Source organism: Arvicanthis niloticus, chromosome 23, assembly GCF_011762505.2.
Source record: "Arvicanthis niloticus isolate mArvNil1 chromosome 23, mArvNil1.pat.X, whole genome shotgun sequence".
Classification (NCBI taxonomy): Eukaryota; Metazoa; Chordata; class Mammalia; order Rodentia; family Muridae; genus Arvicanthis; species Arvicanthis niloticus.
Window position 1 is genome coordinate 42,078,078 of NC_133430.1, and position 19,849 is coordinate 42,097,926.

Genomic DNA, 19,849 nt, shown 5'->3' on the forward strand with positions numbered 1-19,849 from the left:
TCTCTGTGAGCTGGAGACCAGCTTGGTGTACAGGGTAAGTTTCAGAACACCCAGGGCTGTGTAGATTGTCTCAAAAAACCCCAAAACTAGCCAACCAATCAAATAAACAAACAGGAAAGTGATGCAGTGAAAGGACTGATGTGCTGCTCATTACCTAGGTGCCAGTGTCAGGATTTCAGTTGGCTACACAATCTCTGCCTCTAATAACAGGCTGCACAGCTTGCAGCAAAAAAGGACCAACAAGACAGCAGTAGGATAAGCACTGACAGAAGCATGTTCAAGGGATGCTGCCTAAGAAGATGCTCTTAGGCGTCCTCTTAGCGTGTATGCAAAGGCACAAAGCATTTGAAACCTGGAACTCTGGGTTATGAATGGCTGGGACTATATCCAGATGGGCGATTCTCCCAAATCCTGATAATCTGGAGAACTGAGAAAGGACTAGGATGTAAATACCTTTCCTTGACATTTTAATACATTTAGATTTAACTGCACAAGTCTGTTTTACTTTCAGTTTTTAAAATATATACCTATTTTAAATTTTATTTATTTATTCGAGACAAACAGGTGTTCATATGTAGTACAGGTCAGCTTTCTTGTCTCATCCTCCCAAGTGTTAAGATCACAGACATACAACACCACATCCAGAATGTACAGCTATCTTTTGATAAATAAAAATCTTCCCACCTACAATATTACAGGAAGCAACTGATGCATTTCTAACAAGAGAACAGCACAACCTGATCCTCACCTTGGGAAGCCCCCTTTGGATACAGTGGATATACAAGTAAAAAGACACAAATCTGTTGGTGGAAATGCAGCTTAGGAAGTTATGGTAACAATTCAGGCCAAAAGTAATGAATTAAAGAATTTAATGACAGGAGTACAAGGTACACAGAACGATGGGAGAGAGAGTCAAATGGTGCATTTATAATATTTACCACAAAAAACTACTAAGTGTATTTGTGGTAAAAGTTACAGTCAGGTTTCAACAGTCAACAGCATTAGGTATCACAAACGGAGCAGCAACTTGTGCTGTCTGGGAGCAGATGAGTAGTTTAGTAACAGGAGAATTCATTTCATTATTCAGAAAATGATGTAGGCAGAAACATAAGTTGGCAGTTACACACAAGTAGTAACAGATTCAGGAAATGGTGATAGGACCCATGGGTGCAGTTGAAGGTGCTCAAAGAGAACATGTAGGTTAAAGAGAGGTTGTCTACATAACTGTGTATCTTTTAGTTACTTTCTCAATTTAAGCAAAATTCTCCTAAAACAAAAGAACTTCATGATTTTTGTGTTCAGTGCCTTTTGCACGCTGGACAAGTGAGCCACCTCTGACTTACATCCCTGCCCTTTAAAATGTTTTTGTGAGACAGCTGACTTGGAAATTACCTTCCTCCTGTCTCAGTCTCCCCATAGCTAAGATTACAGGAATATGCCACTAGATGTGGTCAAAGAATTTCATGTTAACAGATTTTGTGTCATATCTAAGTGTAATATTATGGTATAAATGCTAACCTTACATTTTTGAGCTCCAGGATGCATCTTCATATTTAGCTTCATGAACACATCAATTAAGTTTTTAACTATAGTGATATAAAAAGGCTACAGAAAAATCTAAATTTTAAAAATATAAAATAGTTAATTTACCTTTCATCACAGTAAGAAAATTTCATATCGAGGCTGTGTCGACTGAGAAATGTCTTGCTGTCTAAAGGAATTTCAATATTTGATGGATGAGGAATGGGTTCACAAATCAGCACCAAGCATGTCATGGGTGGTTTCTTGTACCCACACTGAGGTTGGTTACTGTTGGTATCATACACATGAATATGGCCTGTGCAGTGAAGCACCTGTGTATGAGTAAGAAAACAAGCAGTTACCCTTTTAAAATAAAAAGAGGTGGGGGGCGCTGAAGAGATGGCATAGCAGTTAAGACATTACGAGATAATGAGGTGTTCTTACAGAATGCATTGTGAGGGTAGGATGCTGGAGATGAGTCAGTGGTTAAGAATACTGACTGCTTTTCCAGAGGACCCAGATTTGATTCCTACACTCACATGGCAGCTTACAACCATTTGTAACCCTATTTTCTATTTCAGAGGATCTGACAACTTCTCATCTCTTCAGGCACCAGGCATGCATGCACTGATATACATGCAGGCAAAAGATCCATGCACATAAAATAGAAACTAGGGATCACTTATGATCCAGAATATGAATTGAATGCCCTCTTTTGGCTTCTGCAAACGCATGGTACACTTACATACATCCAACTAAAACACATATGCACACACACACAAAATGAAAAAGTAAGTCTTTTTTGTTGTTTTTAAGTGTTTTTGTTGTTGCATTATGTCTATTTTGTTGTATGCATTATATCTTCTTCACTAATCTGGTCATTATAGTTGATTTTGCTCTGGTAACTATGGTTCAACACTGAACAAGAAAATGAAACTGAGATAAAAAAATTATATTAGGATTTAAATGATAGTTGGCAAAGCCAACTGATAAGCTAGCTTGGTATAGAAATACCGTATTTCCAATAATTTATGTTTATATCTCAAACTGGCGAATTATTATACTGTTCTGAATGGAGATTACATATACTGGATATAAATGCAAATATGCAAAAGGAAACAATTATACTTTTACCCTCATAACTCTTTTTTGAAATTTATTTTTATTTTATGTGTATAAGTGTTCTATCTGCATGTATGTGTACCTAGTACCTGAGGAAGTCAGAAGGGGATACTGAATTTCCTGGAACTGGAGTTACAGGTGACTGCGAGTGACACATGGGTGCTGGGGACCAAAGCCAGGAGCTTGGCAAGCAAGTGCTCTTAATTACTAAGCCCTTCCTCCATCTCCCGCAGAGCTCTAAGCAAACCACTTTTGGAGGGGTTGTGTTTGTTTGTTTGTTTGTCTATGCAGACAAGGCTGCCTTCAGATCTGTATCAGCTATTCTGTTTCCCAAGTGCAGGGCCAGCTTACTTTCAGCACTCCTGCTGAAAGCTCTTGTCTATAAATCAAGTGCACACTCAGTTTGCTCACCTTCCACGTTGCTGACTTGATGTTCATGGTCCTCCCCCGGCTCGTTAGGGTGCATTTCATTCTTAGAAAAAAGCTCCGCTGTGTGTTTTGTTCTTTCCCTTTTCTCACTGGGCCTAATGAAAGCAAGAAACAAAGTTTTAAGTCACAGCTAAATATAGAAATTTGTTACAGTGAGAGCATCAAAGTGAGGATCTCAGCATTAACACAAGGATGATCTGCCCCCTCTTCAGCTACTCCAGCACATCAGTAAGGTCTGATAGCTCCATCCAGTGAGAGAGAGCGTCTGTAAGACTGCAGTGATTCTCTGAACTGTGGGAGGAGAGTCCACACTTTACATGATTGTTTATCTGTGCTGGTGAGTTTGTTCCAAATAAAGAAAATAAGAAAATGGTGTAAGTTTACCCTGTAAGTATACTTGCTGTCAGTATATAAGGATGCCTCCTTCAAAAGAACTTGAGTAAATACTTCATGTCTTTTACCAATTGTGATAACTCAATTTTAAATAAGCAGCAATGTGTTTACAGAACTTTAAAAAATGCCAACTTAGCTTTTGTAAGTAAATAACATCTGTGTGTATGAAAGCCAAAGAATGTTCTATCAGAAGTTACAGAAATCAGCCATGATGGTACACGTCAATACTCTCAGCACTAGGGAGGCTGAAGAAGGAGGATGGAGAATTCTAGGCCAACCTGAGCTACATATGAGACCTTGTTTACGATTTAAGGTTAGAGAAATAGGGGCTGGGAATGTAGCTCAATGGACAAGCACTTCCTTAGCATATACATGTAGACCTGGCTTTGATCCCCAGAACCACAAAAAGAAAAAGCCATAGAAATAAAGCAGAAAAAAAAATCAATTCAAGTCTAATTTAATCTTAATGCCAAACATCATAATTTAAAAAAATTAGATTATATTTAGATGACTCTGAAACAGCATCTTGATTTCCTATTTTTATTGCTTAGTCTGGTTCAAAACAAATGTTTCATTTATTTAAAATGCCCAGAGAAGGTGATTAGGGGTTGCTCATCAGATGATAGATGGATGATAGCTAAAGATATAAAACTTCTTTTTTGAGGCAATGACATTTTCTAAAATGGCTGAGTGCAATGGTACATCCCTTTAATCCAAGCATTTGGGAGGCAACTGGCCCACTATGAGTTCAAGAACAACTTGGTCCTCTTGAAGTCCTAGGCCAGCCAGGGCAACACAGTGAAACCCTGTCTCAAAACAAAAACACAATAAAACAAGACAATTAAAAATAAAATAGAGGTATGATATTGGTTGGGCCATGTCTATGAATATACTAAATATTTGATAAATTGAAATTTATCAAATGAGTATATTTTAAGATATATAAAATAAAAATATTAGGAAAAAAAACAAACACAAATACACCCATTATTTAGGACCGAGTGTGTACGCTGTGAGTGATGCAGAGATCAATGATTAGATACAATGCCTTTAAGCATGTAATAGATACATACAGTAGGGTCAATAGCAGTACAATACAAAGTAGTCAAGGCTTAACAAGAATGCTTTCAAAGAACAGAGACCAGATCCTGACAGAGGGAATTAAGAAAAAGAGAACAGTATACTCCTTTTAAGAATTAATGTTAAAAAAAAAAATCAAACTGTTAAAAATTTCTGTAATTCAGCAAGTACTTCACAAAACTCTCAAGAGTTACAGAACTCTTTTACAACTCTTTTTTAAAAATTTACTTTTTGAAACAGGGTCTCACTTTAGCCTTGGCTGGCTTGAAACAAGTTACATAAACCGGGCTGGCTTGGAATCAAGAGACCTGCCTATATCTGCCCCTAAGTGCTAGGATTAACACAGCATACTTCCAACTACAGTCTCAAGTTATTGAAAACATCCTCAGAAGTTAAAGAATCTTTGTGCTCTTAAAATCTTGGCCATTCCTCAACCCTGCCTTTTTGGGGCATTAAAAAAGCCTGAACCCAAACTGTCACTGTGTATTCAATAATCATCTAAAATCTTATTACCTGTCATTTGTATTATAACTTCTTGCCTTAATACTGCATTTTTATTTATAATTGTCTTGGTCTTTTAATTATCTTTCCATTTTGTCTACTCATGTATGTAATCACTTATTAATTCATATAATTACTTATTAATTCAATGAGTTTTTAAATCTTGTGTGAATTTTCTAAAATGTAGAATAACAGTTTTAACAAAGAACAGTATTAACATTAAATGTGAAATAACATTCTCTCTTAAATTAATACATTACCAAAAAAATAAAATTAGTAACAATATCTGACTGAAAAATCACCTGTCATATTAAATCAAACAATAGACTTTTCTTCTCACCATTTCTGTGTGTAAGCATTTCTCTCATTTCCTCATGGTCACATGGATGAGTAAAATCAAACACACTGTGTCCAGTTAGTTCAAACTGCAAACACATTAAAAAAATTAGATCTATATCATATAACCATAAAGTACCCAGAAGTGCTCTTCATATATGGGGACTTTACCTGAGTTAACCCCATGTATTTGTTCACGTTATCAGAAATGTAAATCATGTCACCGTCATCTGTTAGCACCATAACAAAGCCATCCAGGGCTTTCAGATAAAAGCAGTTCATCTGTGCTTTCATTTCATCTTCAATGTCCAGATCACCTGTAAGGGCATATGTGGAAAGAAACAAAACGAGGCTTTATCTCACATACTTTTAGATATCTATAGTACATATATTTATTTCTGTATATTTTCCAGTTGTTTTACATAATTGTTTAAAATAAACAAATTTGCAAATAAGCAAATCACCAAGAAGGTAAAAACGGATGATATTTTTAAAAGATAGGTTATGGTTTATACCCAGTCCTAAGGAGGAAGAGGCAAAGAGGCAGTTTACACAGCAAGATACAGATCAGCCAGGGTTACATGACATGGTGAGACTCTGTTGGGGGTAGGAGGAGAAGAGGAGGAGTAGAGGGAAAAGGAGAGAGACTGGGGTGGTGGTGGAGGTAGATAGGAAGAAATGAATGAATGGAATGCAGCTTTAAAAGCTAGTAAGAAAATGCTGTCGTGTGGAAGAGTTGAGAATACATTCTACAGAATCAAACAATGACAACTTTACCAGGGGCTATAGGGTTACTGAATTTTTCTTTATGTGTTTAAAAAAATAAAGGGTAAACCAAAACAACTTACAGTACAAAAAGGATTATTCCCATAACTAAGAAAAGCAAAGCTTGATAAAAGGAATAAAGAATACTGAAAGACATAATTAGATCTTTAAAAAAGCATTGTGTTGGGGCAATGCTGGAGAGATGACTCAGCAGTTAAAAGCACTGGCTGATTTTTTAGAGGATCTAGGTTCAATTCCCAGCACTCACAACTGTCTGTAACTTCAGATCCAAAAAATCCTCTTCTGGCTTCTGTAGTACTAGGCATGCAAGTGTTGAAAGCATACACATGCAATAATAACTGAATTTGTGTTTTTTAAAAGAGCAGCATCATGGGGCCAGAGAGATAACTCCACATTTTAGAATGCTTGCTGCTCAACCAACAGGACTACATTTTGGACACCAGCACCCACATCAAGTGGTTCATAAATCCCTGTAACTCTAGCTTCAAGGGATCTGATACCCTCTTCTGGCCTCCATAGGCCCCTTCATAAGAGCATATTAATATGTGAACACAGGTGCATAGCCATGGGGACACACACATGAACACAATTTCTTAAAAGAAAGTATTGTAGCCTCCTGCTAAAAGGAACTTCTAGATGTTCCTAATTTCTAATTTTCAGGTCTATTATGTTTTTGTAGAACTTACCGGCATCCAGAAGTTTCCTCACACGTAAGTAACTGATAGTGAGCCTCATAACAGAAGCTTTATCAAGATGTGAGCTCACATTGTGGGGAAGTGGCAACTGATGAGCAAGCTCATAAAAAACTTCAGATTCTTTGCTTCGCCGAGATCTCGCTGCATCTCTAGACTTTTCTTTTCGACGTTCAGAACTCATCCTACTTAACAAAGAGAGAGAGAGAGAGAGAGAGAGAGAGAGAGAGAGAGAGAAGAGAAGAGAAGAGAAGGATGTATATGTTAGTTTGTCTTAACCAGAATAAAACTAATTTTGCATTTTTTGTTTACTGTATAAGGGTTAGAAGAAGCCATGTAAAATTATTATATAGGACTTGTATGAAACATGAACAAAGTTTTATATGATAGCTTTTATATACTAATTTTAGATCACTGAAAACATAATAAATTCTTTTAAAATGTCCAAGATTTTAACATTTCCAAAGCAGATCTTTTTACCCCCAAATTTACAGTAGCTTATATATCTAATGCCTCACAATCATTCCAAAGTATCTCAGTATAGAAAAACCCTACATAAATTTAAAGAAATTAAAGTATATTATAACTTGAGAATAGGTAATAAATTTATGGGCAGGTTAAGATACTAATAGCTATACATGTTTTGATTAGTTTCTTTTGACATTAATACCTTCCCCACCTACTCTCTTACCATGGGCTTTTACATTAGCAGCTGTAACAAGCTACTACTTTCAGTTGCTTACTTCTTTAGATACTGCTTATCTGGTACTGGCATAATGGATACCAAATAAATGTAGGAATGTGTTAAAATAAAGGTGAGTCATAGAACTGACCCATAGATGGGCTAGTAAATGTAAGAAAAGCATCAATATAATGATACACATTGAGAATTCTTTCCAAAACAGTCAGGTTTGTTTAAGTTATATCAAGTAAAGCTGTCTTCCTTTGCTTATTCTCCTGAATATAAGGCTAAACCTGGCTGTTCTTAGCTGCTTCTCTAAGCCTGCCATTATCAAATATAACTCTGTACTAGGTGCTTAGTTCTCTCATAACAACCCATAAATATATTAAACAGTGTCTTCATCTGTTTAAAGAAGCTGGGGCTCCATAGATTAAAAACAGCAATTGTGTGACAAATAGGATAGGAACAGCAGTATTTAAGTCTTTTCCATAGTCTTCGCTATTAATGGAGAATGCTGCCTCTGTTTAACTCGTCTACTCCAATCTTACTAGGTCAGGTATTTACTTAATGTTCAAAACAGCTCTTAGAATTTATTAAACATTTAACAATATAATAGGCTTATTTCACTCAGTTCTTCTTGTATTTTATGAACAAAGCACATAATCATCCCTTCTTTAAGTCTCCTTCCTTTCAATGTAAGGCTGAAAGCTACAAGCATAGAAACAACTTTAAGTAACTGTCAAAGAGTTCTCAGCAACTCTCTTGTTATACAGTTTTCAAAGTTTAATAAGGAATGTGTACATTTGTTAGATTCTAAACTGTAATAAAAAAATTTCCACTCAAACATTCAGTGGGTGTGTCCAACTAAATGTTTTGACATTGGGACACAGCACTGTCATCAACTGTGCAACTAAGTTACAAAAATGTTTTAAAAAAAACATGTTTTATGTAAGCTTACAATTACTTGTGTTAGCCACATTTGTACATAGTGTGTGGCACATGTGGTCTGTAGGTCACTGGCTGGATACACCTGATTGTAGAGCAATTTGACTCAAGAACCTTAAGATTTTAAGTAGGGCTATAAAGAAACTTGCCACAAACGGGGTTAGGTTTGATACACTGTGTACAGGTACAAAATTCTGAAATTAAAAAAAAATCATTTGGAGCTACTTATATAAATGAATCAGTATATTCTTAATATCCTACAATAAAAATATTGAGGCCATAAGAGTACCATAATGTCAACAGTTTGAAATTTTTTAAGTACTTAAAACTGCTTTGTTTCCTCACTATTTTCAATTTGAACTTTGTAATGAAACTCGTTTCATTTATATAATACCTGGAAGGGAGGTAAGAGAGATAGCAGAGATCTACTGGGTTACAATGGACACTAACAAATGCTGTTTACACACACAGACACACACACCTTTTGACAGGGTCTCACTGTATATCTCTGGCTGGCTTGGAACTTACTATGTAGTCCAGGCTTGCCTTGAACTCTGATCCATCTGCCTGTTCCCCAAGTCTGGGATTAAAAACATGAACTATCTCAGCAGGCACATTTTTCTTCTTTTAAATTTATGTGCAGTGGTGGCTGTGGGAAGCAGCACACTATTTGAATGATCGGCGATCAGCCTGAATTTTAAATCAGGTTAGGTGTAGAGAAATCGTATAAGCAAGTTGAAACACTTAGCTATCCTCCCTCACAACTTAACAAATCTAAACTACTGAAAAACAGCCACTCAAATGAAACACCCGAGGGAAAATTTTTGAAAAAAGTTTCAAGGTTTTAGAGCCTGAACTGCCTACTTATCTACTCCCAGGAAGGCTCTGTATCAGTCATCTACCACAACACTGCAGGATTCACAAAGATTTACTTTTGTCAGAGCCAGAAGTCTAGGTCCCAGAGATGGATCCTGTACTACCTCTTACCTTAGCTTGTTCTATGAGCTGTGCAAACCTGCAGCATACAAAGTACTGTGTCTCTTAAAATTACCAATTCCATCAATGTTGTTTTTTGATATAGATCAAGTGAAATTCTGCTTCTTCTATGACTATTTAAGGTGGTATTTCAGCCAAGTATATAAAGTTTTATCTTTGAATAATTTGTTTACCAATTTCTACAACTATTCTAGATAAAACAGAAACTAGTAAAATAGCTAAATCTTTTTAGCATTGTGGTTTCTGTTTAAAAAATTATCAGGCACTAGACATAAAACTAAAAATCTTTAAATTATTTTTATAGAACTCAAGAATGTATTTTAAACCATTGCCTTATTTAGTGCACATAAAAAGTTTGTGAATAAATTTGTTTTACAAAGAAACCTCATTATTCTTTAGGTTAAGACAAAAATAAGTACAGATATTTTAAGACACCTATTTCTGCCATCTATTAATTACACCAAAAAGCCTGTTAGTTTCCTAACTATAAAAAGTTGTGGGCTTCCCCCCCACCCCCCCAGACAGGGTTTCTCTGTATAGCCCTGACTGTCCTAGAACTCACTCTGTAGACCAGGCTGGCCTCGAACTCAGAAATCCGCCTGCCTCTGCGACCCAAGTGCTGGGATTAAAGGTGTGCGCCACCACTGCCTGCCAAAAGATATGGCTTTATTAGCTGAGATTAGGGGCTCACCATGCTAGGTAGCATGCTTGCTGTTCTTGCAGGGAACCAGAGTTCTGTTCCCAGCATCTGCGGCAGACAAATCACAGCTGCCTGTAACTCTAGCTGCACAGGAATCCAACAGTGTCTTCTAGCTGCCACAGGTGCTTGCACACAGGAACACACATGTTTACACATATATACATAAATAAAATCTTTTTAAAAAGAAACTAAAATTATGAAGACCGAGGCAAGAAAGAGCAAATTTGTTGTTAGCCTGAGCCACAGAGCAAGAAAATTATCCCAAAACAAACAAACAAATAAATAATAACAAAAACCCCTAAAGTTAAATCATAACATTAAAAATACTGGCAGATCAGACTTATTCCTAAAATAGTTAATGTCTAAAATTTTTAAGTTATCCCTGAACTCTATTATTTGACAAACAAAACTGTAGCTTTGAGAAACAAGTTGTTCTTTCAGGCTTTGTTTTGTTTTAAAATTGTGTTTGTATTTTTACAGAACAGACATTCTGAAACAAATGGTCAAGACACCAGCTACTTAACTTTTTGAATCAGCAGCAGCTTTCCTGAAAGGTCTGCACCCATTTTTGTCTCTGGCAATCAATGAATATATATCTATGTGTGTGTACACACACTTTCCTATGTACTCTGCAGTATTATATATTATGAATTAAAGAAAAGCTTAATAATTTTAAACCAAACTGATAAATGAGAACTATACCTCCTTGTTTCAATTCTCATACACTTTGTATTTATTTATGTGTGCATGTATCTGTCTTGAGTGTATGGACCTGTGTGTTGGGTATGCATGCATTGAGGAAGGTCTGAAAAGGGTATGGAAGCCCTTGGAACTACAGTTATGGGTCTTGTGGAATGCCTGGCTTGATATGTGGGTGTTGGGAACTGAACCCCAGCCCTTACAATTGCAGAAGTTTTCTACTGCTAAGCCATCTCTTCAGCCCCTTGCCTTAGTCTGAAGAAAATGTCAAGGAATTTTCATGTTTCCTCCTTTGGCATGCTTGTCTGTACTTATGCTGCTTATTACTTAGGTAATAAGTATTTTTATTCTCCCCCCTCCTTTTGGTTTTTCGAGACAGGGTTTCTCTGTGTAGCCCTGGCTGTCCTGGAACTCACTCTGTAGACCAGGCTGCTCTCGAACTCAGAAATCTGCCTGCCTCTGCCTCCCAAGTGCTGGGATTAAAGGCGTGCGCCACCACTGCCCGGCAAGTAGTCTAAATATTTTTCAACTATTAACTTATTTAATCTTTACTATGTTATACTTGCTCTGCATTCACACACACACACACACACACACACACACACACACACACACATTTACAGAGTTAAATGGTCAGACCTGTATTCCAGCTTAAACAGTCTGACAATCCACACTATTAACAATCATCAAGACAAATATTCCTAATTCTAGGCTATTATTACAAAGTTTAAACACTGTTAACTCAAAAATCCAATGCTTAAAGAAGTTATACAGGTTAACTTCTTTGAATACAGGACTGAATCAGAGGGATTCATTACCAGACTGATAAATCCAAAAACCTAATTGAAAAGCACTTACTCTGAAGGCAATGAACTGCTCACCACTGATCAATAACTCTTCAAAGCAAGACAACTTTTTAAATGGGCTGGAGAGATTGCTCACTGGTTAAGAGCACTGACTGTTTTTCCAGAGTTCAATTCCCAGCAACCATCTGGTGGCTCACAACCATCTGTAATGGCATCCGATGTTCTCTTCTTGTGTGTCTGAAGAGAGTGACAGTGTATTCACATATATAAAATAAATAAATAAATCTTTGAAAAAAAAAGAGGAGTGCTTTTATTATTAATAGGCTCTTTTCATCTGTTAATAAAACTAGAATATCTCAACCTAATAACATTTAATAAGAGAAAAACTGCAAACTGGAAAACCCAGAAAAAGTTGATACTTTAATATACATACAAATTATAGTTTTGGGACTATAATCTAAAGTGCCTCCTAAAGTCTAATTGATAAACTTAAAAATGAACTTTTAGCTAGGCATGATGGTGGGTCCCTTTAATTACACACTCTCAAGGCAGGCAGGTGGATCTCTGGGAGTTTGAGGCACAGCAAGTGCTAGGACAGCCAAAGGTACACAGTGAGACCCTGTCTCAAATACAAAGAGGACTCCTTCCTGACTGAGTTTATCTTTCTCCTCTATCACCACCTTCACCAGGGCCACCACCAGCACCACCACCAGAACCACTACCACCCTCCTACCACCACTATCACAAAGGAAAAGAAATAAAGGAAGCGAGAGAGATAGCTCAGCAGTTAAAAGCTGTACTTGCAGAGGACACAAGATCTGATCCTATACTCAAATCTAGCTCCAGGGGAGCAGAAGCCTCTGGTTTCCATGGGCACTTGCACTACACACACACAGACACACACACAAATTAAATCTTTTCTCCCCTTCCCTTCTCCCTCTTGCTCCAGCCCCTGTCCCTGCTCGCTCCGGCCCAAAGGTTTTTTATTTACTTAATATATGTAAGTACACTGTAGCTGTCTTCAGACACCCATAAGAGGGCATCAGATCTCATTATGGATGATTGTGAGTCACTATGTGGTTCCTGGGATTTGAACTCATGACCTCTGGAAGAGCAGTCAGTGCTCTTAACCACTGAACCATCTCTCCAGCCCAATAAAAATAAGTCTTAAGAAGGATGAGGGAGACAAAATAGAATACTTTCTCTAGTTGCATCAATGTGAAGGCTAAGGCAGAAGAATCATTTTGAGTCCAAGAGTTGGAGAGCCAGCCAGGTAACATAGTGAGACCATTTCTGAAAAAATACTTAACCTTTTACGTCTTTCTAGAAAGACTAGAAGCTTAATAACCTAAGTTTAAGATCTTGAAAAGCCTGTATTATTTTAAATTAATCTCATCAGAACTATTTAAATGAGAAAAAAATAAGTGGTTATATATGCCTAAGGTCAATCACTGACTAGACTTCCTGTACTGGAAGCTGAGGGGTAAGGTCTAGGTATCTTTTTAAAGAATTCCTTCAGGGGATTGTGGAATACATTAAAATTTGGTATCTTGGGCTAGTGAGATGACTCAGTGGTTAAGATCACTAGCTGCTCCTTGCAGAAGGCCTAGAGTTCAAGTCCCAACACTCTAGTTCCGAGGAATCCAATAACAACTTCTGGCCTCCATGAGCAATGCATGCATGTAGTACTCAGACATATACAAGGCAGAATACCTAATACATAAAATAAAAATAAATCTTAAAAAAAATTGGTGTCTTTCACATTATTATAAAAGCCACACACATTTTCTATTTACTTAGCAAAATACCTTATGGTATACCGGGGATAAAAGATTTGTTGAGTGATTCAATAACTGTTATCGTTACTTAGTAATAATCTAAAAATAAAAATAATCTTCTAGCAAATCAAATTTCAACAAGAATAAAACTAAAGAGGTGATTAAACCATAGAAACTAGCAGAGAACCATCAGTAGGTTTTATAACAAATTTTATAAACATAGGCCAGTCATTTTTGAAAAATGACAATATTTTTGACTATAGCAACTAAATATACTATAAAATACTATGTAGTGTGAGCTATAATTAATGAAAAAACTACAAAACACAATGATAAAAACAGTAAGAATGCCTGCATATTTTATCAATATACAATAATACACAAGTCCGGTTCAAAGATAGTCAAAAGAATAATTCTTTTTGCTTTTCTCCACCCCCTAATTCTCTGTAACTCGGGTGTGTTTATGTTTGTGTTGCTGGGGATGAAAGTGAGGGCTTTACACATAGAGAATTTTTATTAAAAAATTAAATCACCTTTATAAATGTACAACTGTCAGAGTGAAGAATCACTGGTGCATCAGTACCAGCTGTGTTAATGGCTTCCTCAAAATCATACTAACTATTTCCACTGAACAGTGGTAGCTCAGTAGATGCTATTCTCCCCCACTCCCGATGTTTCAATTCCTGGTTGGCTGAATCTATAGATGTGTGCGCAAAGCAACAAAGGGTAAACAGCACTGCACCCCACCCTCAGCATTAATCCAGTCATCCTTCTGTATTCTAAAGAATGCTTCCAAAAGCCCCTCCTACCTCCACATTCTAGATACCAATATCTGCAGAGAAGTTCCTGTCTCATATAAAATGGTAACATCTAGATGATTTACAATACTCATATGTAAGTATATAAATCTGCTTACCTACCTAGTTGTTAAACTGTTGAAGAATGATCAATTCTGTTCTTTTTTTCTTTTTTTTTTTTTTTGGTTTTTTGAGACAGGGTTTCTCTGTGTAGCCCTGGCTGTCCTCGAACTCAGAAATCCGCCTGCCTCTGCCTCCCAAGTGCTGGGATTAAAGGCATGCGCCACCACTGCCCAGTGATCAATTCTGTTCTTGTTCAATAGAAATGCTACTCATCTCCCCAACAAAATGTTTCAATCCCTAGTTGGCTGATCAATACAGCATCCGATAATATAGAAGGCAAACAGTATCTCCTTTCAGTTTGATTATATACTATGACAAAGTAATGGATTCACATTTAGAGCAGGGAAACTAAACTTTGTGTATATATTCAAAACAGTGGGTCCTTTAAAACGATTTCTTTGGATATGATGGAAGATGATTTTGTACAAGTTCAGAATAAAAATATACATACAGAAATCATACCTTGAAATTTTTCCCTCTTTAGTTCTAAGTTAACCATGATGAAGACACTATAAATGACGATAAAGAAGTTCTTGTAATACAATACTCGCCATCTATATTAGTTGCTCCTAACCAATGTTAACTAATTTTGAGTAATAACCCTCTGATCTTACTTCCTTGTCTGTGAAAAAGATAATGTTCTCATATGTAGTAGGTCTCAGACTTCATGTAAGAAGATGCCTCCATTTTTAGTCTATGTCTTCCTATATTTCAGATACTTAATAGAAAATTTAAGTTAAAAGATTAATAAATTATAGGAATTTGCTTAACAACAATAAGAAACATGAGCACTACCTTCAGACATTTAAAAGGATGTCATCTAGAAGGCAGATTTGGTCATTTAAGCAATTTCAAAGAACCGTGAGAAATTACGTCCCATTCAAAGAGGTCAAAGCAGTGTTAAAGGTACATTTTATGAGAATTGTAAAACTTTCATTTTGGTGTCAATTAAGTATATTCTAGATTATAAATGATCTCTTTTTAAATTTTATGTGCATAGATGTTTTGCCTGCATGCATATATACATGCCTGGTGCCTGAAGAGATGAGGAGGCGTCAAGAGTCCCTGGAAGAAGATTTACGGCAGCTGTGAGGCACCATGTGGACACTGGGACTCAAACTCAGGTCCTCTGGAAGAGCAGCTATTGGTCTTCACTGCAGAACCATCTCTACAGCCTGATCCTTGCATAGTTTTTTTTTTTTTTTTTTTTTTTTTTTTTTTTTTTTAATATTCCTGCTACAAGTCTGTATTTGAGGTGATCAGACTGGTATCAAATAACCATTAAAAAGGTTACTCTGTAGCCCAAGGTAATCTTGAACAGGTGGCATCATTAGCCTCCCAAATCCTGGGATTATAGACATGACCACCGACATCTAGAGTGTTTTAAGATAGTACCATGCCATAGCCCAGGTTAATCTGGATCCCTACCCTCACACTTTGAAATAGTGTCCAGGCTGAGCTTGAACTTGGCAGTCTCCCAGCTCAGCTTTCTGAGTGCCTGGACTACAGTCATGTACCACTACACCCAGCTCAAGATTACGTATTTTTCCAAATGCAGTACACTTACACTGAAGCCTCTGGGCATGTATCAAAAAGTAACAAGGATTATTTTTCTTCCAGAGGACACAAGAACTGAGTCAGAATTGACAAAAGTGGTAATAAACTTCCTAATAACAGCTTCTAAAAATGAGACTGTTATATTAGGAAGCTTTTAATATCTTTAAGAAAATAAAGTCTAATTAAAGATTCAACAAATTAGTAAATATGATTATCGACAATTTTTCTCCAATTTTTTAAAAAAACTTTTTATGGATTCTTTGTGAATTTCACATCAGGAACCCCAATCTCATTCATCTCCCCATCCCTTCATATATGCCCTCTGCCCTTGCAATCTCCCTCCCAAAAGAAAAGAAACATTTAGATTTGTAGGACGGCTCCTTCATGCACTCTAGCAGTTCACAGATGGAGTGGATGTTGGCAGGCCATCTCATAGCGCTGGATCAGGACCTAAGTGGAAGCAGAGTTGATCAGCCCACCAGCTCTCCTGTGCTTACATCACCAGGCAGCTCTCTGGCTTTACCCAGTTGAAGGGCAGGGCCAGCTCTCTGGAGGGCCATTATGTTCCAAGAACCTTAAGCTTCAAAATCACACTATACAAAAAAAAAAACAACCAAACAAACTAAAACCATACTAAAAATAATTATGTCAAAATTATTCAATTGTGGCCCAAGCCATCAAAATTTATTAGTTTCATGAGTAGTTCAATGCTAGCTTTGTAATCAACAGCTATAGAAAATATTTGTTTAAAGATTTACCTAAATGTATGTATGACTATATGCAAATGTGTGGGTGCATGTGGATGCACGAAGATGTCAGATTCCTTCGTACTGGAGTTATAGTTAGATCTGAGTGTCTGTAATGTGAATGCTAGGAATTGAACTTAGATCTTCTGAAAGAGAAACAAAGCACTTGCTAAAGCCATTTCTCCAGTCCTTCTAGTCTGTCCCGAGCACTGAGCAGATCCTGGGCAGCAGCTCTGCCCCCAATCTCACAGAACCCAGAGGAAACGTGCCTCCCAGGAGCTCTAACCCAGGCAGTATCTTAGGTAAGGAGACAGCAACACCTGCCCCAAACAGGGAGTAACTGGGACCCACTAGGACCAAGGAAGTCACTCCTGGCCTAGAGCACTGGTTCCTTCCTGTCTACCTATGCCTGAGCACTGAGCAGATCTTGAGCCCCAGCTCTAACCCCAGTAGTAACACCCACCCCACACAGTTCTGATACAACCAACATAATAGGAAAGATAGGCTCCGGTCAGAGACAGGGCAGGTAGCACTAAGGAGATCCAGATGGCGAAAGGCAATCACAAGAACATAAGCATCAGAAGAAACCCAGGGTACTTGGCATCAACTAAGTCCTGAATTCCCAATATCACTAGAAAAACAAAAGTCAGATTTAAAATCACACTCTCAAAGAATTTGAGGAGAACACAGGTAAATAGGTAGAAGCCCTTAAAGAGAAAACACAAAAATCCCTTAAAGAATTATAAGAGAACACAACCAAAGAGGTGAAGGAATTGATCAAAACCATCCAGGACATAAAAATGGAAGTAGAAACAATAAAGAAATCACAAAGGGAGACTACCCTGGAGGTAGAAAACCTAGGAAAGAAATCAGGAGTCATAGACGTAAGCATCATCAACAGAATACAAGAGATAGAAGAGAGAATCTCAGGTGCAGAAGACACCATAGAAAATATTGACACAACTGTCAAAGAAAAAGCAAAATGCAAAAAGTTCTTAACACAAAATATCCAGGAAATCAAGGACACAATGAGAAGACCAAACCTAAGGATAATAGGTATAGATGAGAGTGAAGATTCCCAATTTAAAGGGCCAATAAATATCTTCAACAAAATTATAGAAAAAAACTTCCCTATTCTAATTAACGAGATGCTGGACAGATGTCATACAGACCCTAAGAGATCACAAATGCCAGCCCAGGCTACTATACCCAGCAAAACTCTCAATTACCATAGATGGAGAAACCAAGATATTCCACGACAAAACCAAATTCATACAATATCTTTCCACAAACCCAGCATTACAAAGGGTAATAGCAGGAAAGCTCCAATACAAGGAGGGAAATTATACCCTAGAAAGAGCAAGAAAGTAATTCTATTTTAACAAATCCAAAAGAAGATAGCCACACAAAGATAATTTCACCTCTAATAACAAAAATAACAGGAAGCAACAATCACTGTTCCTTAATATCTCTTAACATCAATGGATTGAATTCCCCTAATTAAAAGACATAGGCTAATGGACTGGATACATAAACAGGACCCAGCATTTTGCTGCATACAGGAAACCCACCTCAGTGACAAAGACAGACTCTACCTTAGAGTAAAAGGCTGGAAACTATTTTTCAAGCAAATGGTCCTAAGAAACAAGCTGGAGTAGCCATTCTAAAATCTCCAGCCTGAGAACACAAAGGGAGGGACTCATGGCTCCACCTGTATAGGTAGTTGAGGGTGGCCTTGCCAGGCATCAGGGGAAGTGGATGGCCTTGGTATCTGGAAGTTTGGATTCCCTAGTGTTGGGGAATTTCTAGAGCAGGGAGGCAGGAATGAGAGGATGGTGGGAGCTCATACCTCCCTCACAGTAACTGGTAATATACAAATACAAAAGAGGTAATATACAGTAATATATTACTCTCATAGTAATTGGAAGAGGGAGGATGGGGTAAGGAGTTAGGCATCAGTGGGAGTGGAGGGCTTTGGTGCCTGAAAGTTTGGATTCCCTAGTGTTGGGAAATTTGAAAGCAGGGAGGCAAAAATGGGAGGATGGTGGGAGCACACCCTCATAGAAACTACCAGAATTATATGGATTAGACATGACAGAGGCAGGCTGCCAGAAGACTAGATTCTAGAATTCAAACAAAAAATTATCTTGATACTAAAATTTGTTCTGAGAATTGTATATTGCAGAATACATAGCCTTGGTATATCTACTCATCAAGCAAGCTGAGCAGACCTGCTCGAACCTCTGATGTCCTGGAATTCCAGCTAGATGCAGAGAAGACACAGTGTCAGAGGCTTATCAAAACTTACTTTTCCCCCCGCCCCTCTTCTAATATCTCAATGACCATAATCAGCTTGAAGAAGTTAATGAAGAGCCAGCGCCCCTATTCCCTGGGCTAGGGGGCTGAGGTGGTTAATATTGGGCTGTCTTTCTAGGGAAAGTAGTGGTTTTGTTGGAACAGGGAGGATTAGCTAGGATTTATTGCATAGCCATAACCTACTGGTAAAAATATGTATAATTGTTATTAAGATGAAGTTATAATTTCTTAAATGGTACAAAATTTACTTTGATTTCAAATTTAAGGTTTTCATTGGTATGAGCTTCTTATTGATATAAAAGTGAGATGAATATTGTTACTTTCATAGGCATTCTGCCTGTATAACACATTTAGGAATACAAGGCTTAGACCCAGTTCTTCTTTAACTTTTTTAACTGATTTGAGATGGTTAGACTGTGAGTTAAGGGCCTATAGCAAATTCATGACTTTGAGTTTATTGTTAGGGTGTTTTCCATATTTTATTTAGAAATAGCTGAGAGGAGTTAACAGACAACAGTCCAGATTGCCTTACATGGATAGTTGGTTTTCAAAACGTCAGAAGTCCACAGAATTACAAGCATTTCTGTATCAATGTTCATTTTGATTAGAGACCTGTCTGCTCCTGACAGCTTTGTGTCTTGGATTTTAAGAAGAAATTGAGCATCTTTGGAGTTACTCCAGTTGTGGTGAGACAGCCACTAGGCAAGAATTGCCTCTTTTCATCTACAGACAAATTACTGTCCAGAAAAGGACACACTTGCAGAATAGTCAACTGATTATATCTGCCAAGACAGAGTAATCAGCCCTTAATAATTCTCTATCACTAGGTCTGTCAGATGATCCT

The 19,849-nt window shown here is 37.3% G+C and overlaps 1 protein-coding gene and 1 long non-coding RNA gene across 5 annotated transcripts in view; one reads left to right on the forward strand and one right to left on the reverse strand.

The window, feature by feature from the left end:
* LOC143437100 (uncharacterized) overlaps window positions 1-15,522 on the forward strand; it is a 32,311-nt gene extending 16,789 nt beyond the window's left edge. Inside the window, exons 2-3 of the long non-coding RNA XR_013106769.1 lie at window positions 10,664-10,737; window positions 15,387-15,522. This is a non-coding gene — a long non-coding RNA (uncharacterized LOC143437100). The remainder of the gene's footprint in view (window positions 1-10,663; window positions 10,738-15,386) is intronic.
* The window catches only part of Hif1a (hypoxia inducible factor 1 subunit alpha), a 46,830-nt gene that overhangs the window by 13,524 nt on the left and 13,457 nt on the right, over window positions 1-19,849 (reverse strand). For 2 of the 4 annotated variants that reach the window (XM_076922009.1, XM_076922007.1), the window contains exons 2-6: window positions 6,855-7,045; window positions 5,554-5,699; window positions 5,387-5,471; window positions 3,055-3,167; window positions 1,651-1,853 (exon numbers count right to left, since the gene is read on the reverse strand). In XM_076922009.1, the coding sequence (XP_076778124.1) occupies window positions 1,651-1,853; window positions 3,055-3,167; window positions 5,387-5,471; window positions 5,554-5,699; window positions 6,855-7,045 (738 nt within the window). Of the gene's footprint in view, window positions 1-1,650; window positions 1,854-3,054; window positions 3,168-5,386; window positions 5,472-5,553; window positions 5,700-6,854; window positions 7,049-19,849 lie in introns of all 4 variants that reach the window. The other 2 variants (XM_076922006.1, XM_076922008.1) reach the window with 1 other exon arrangement.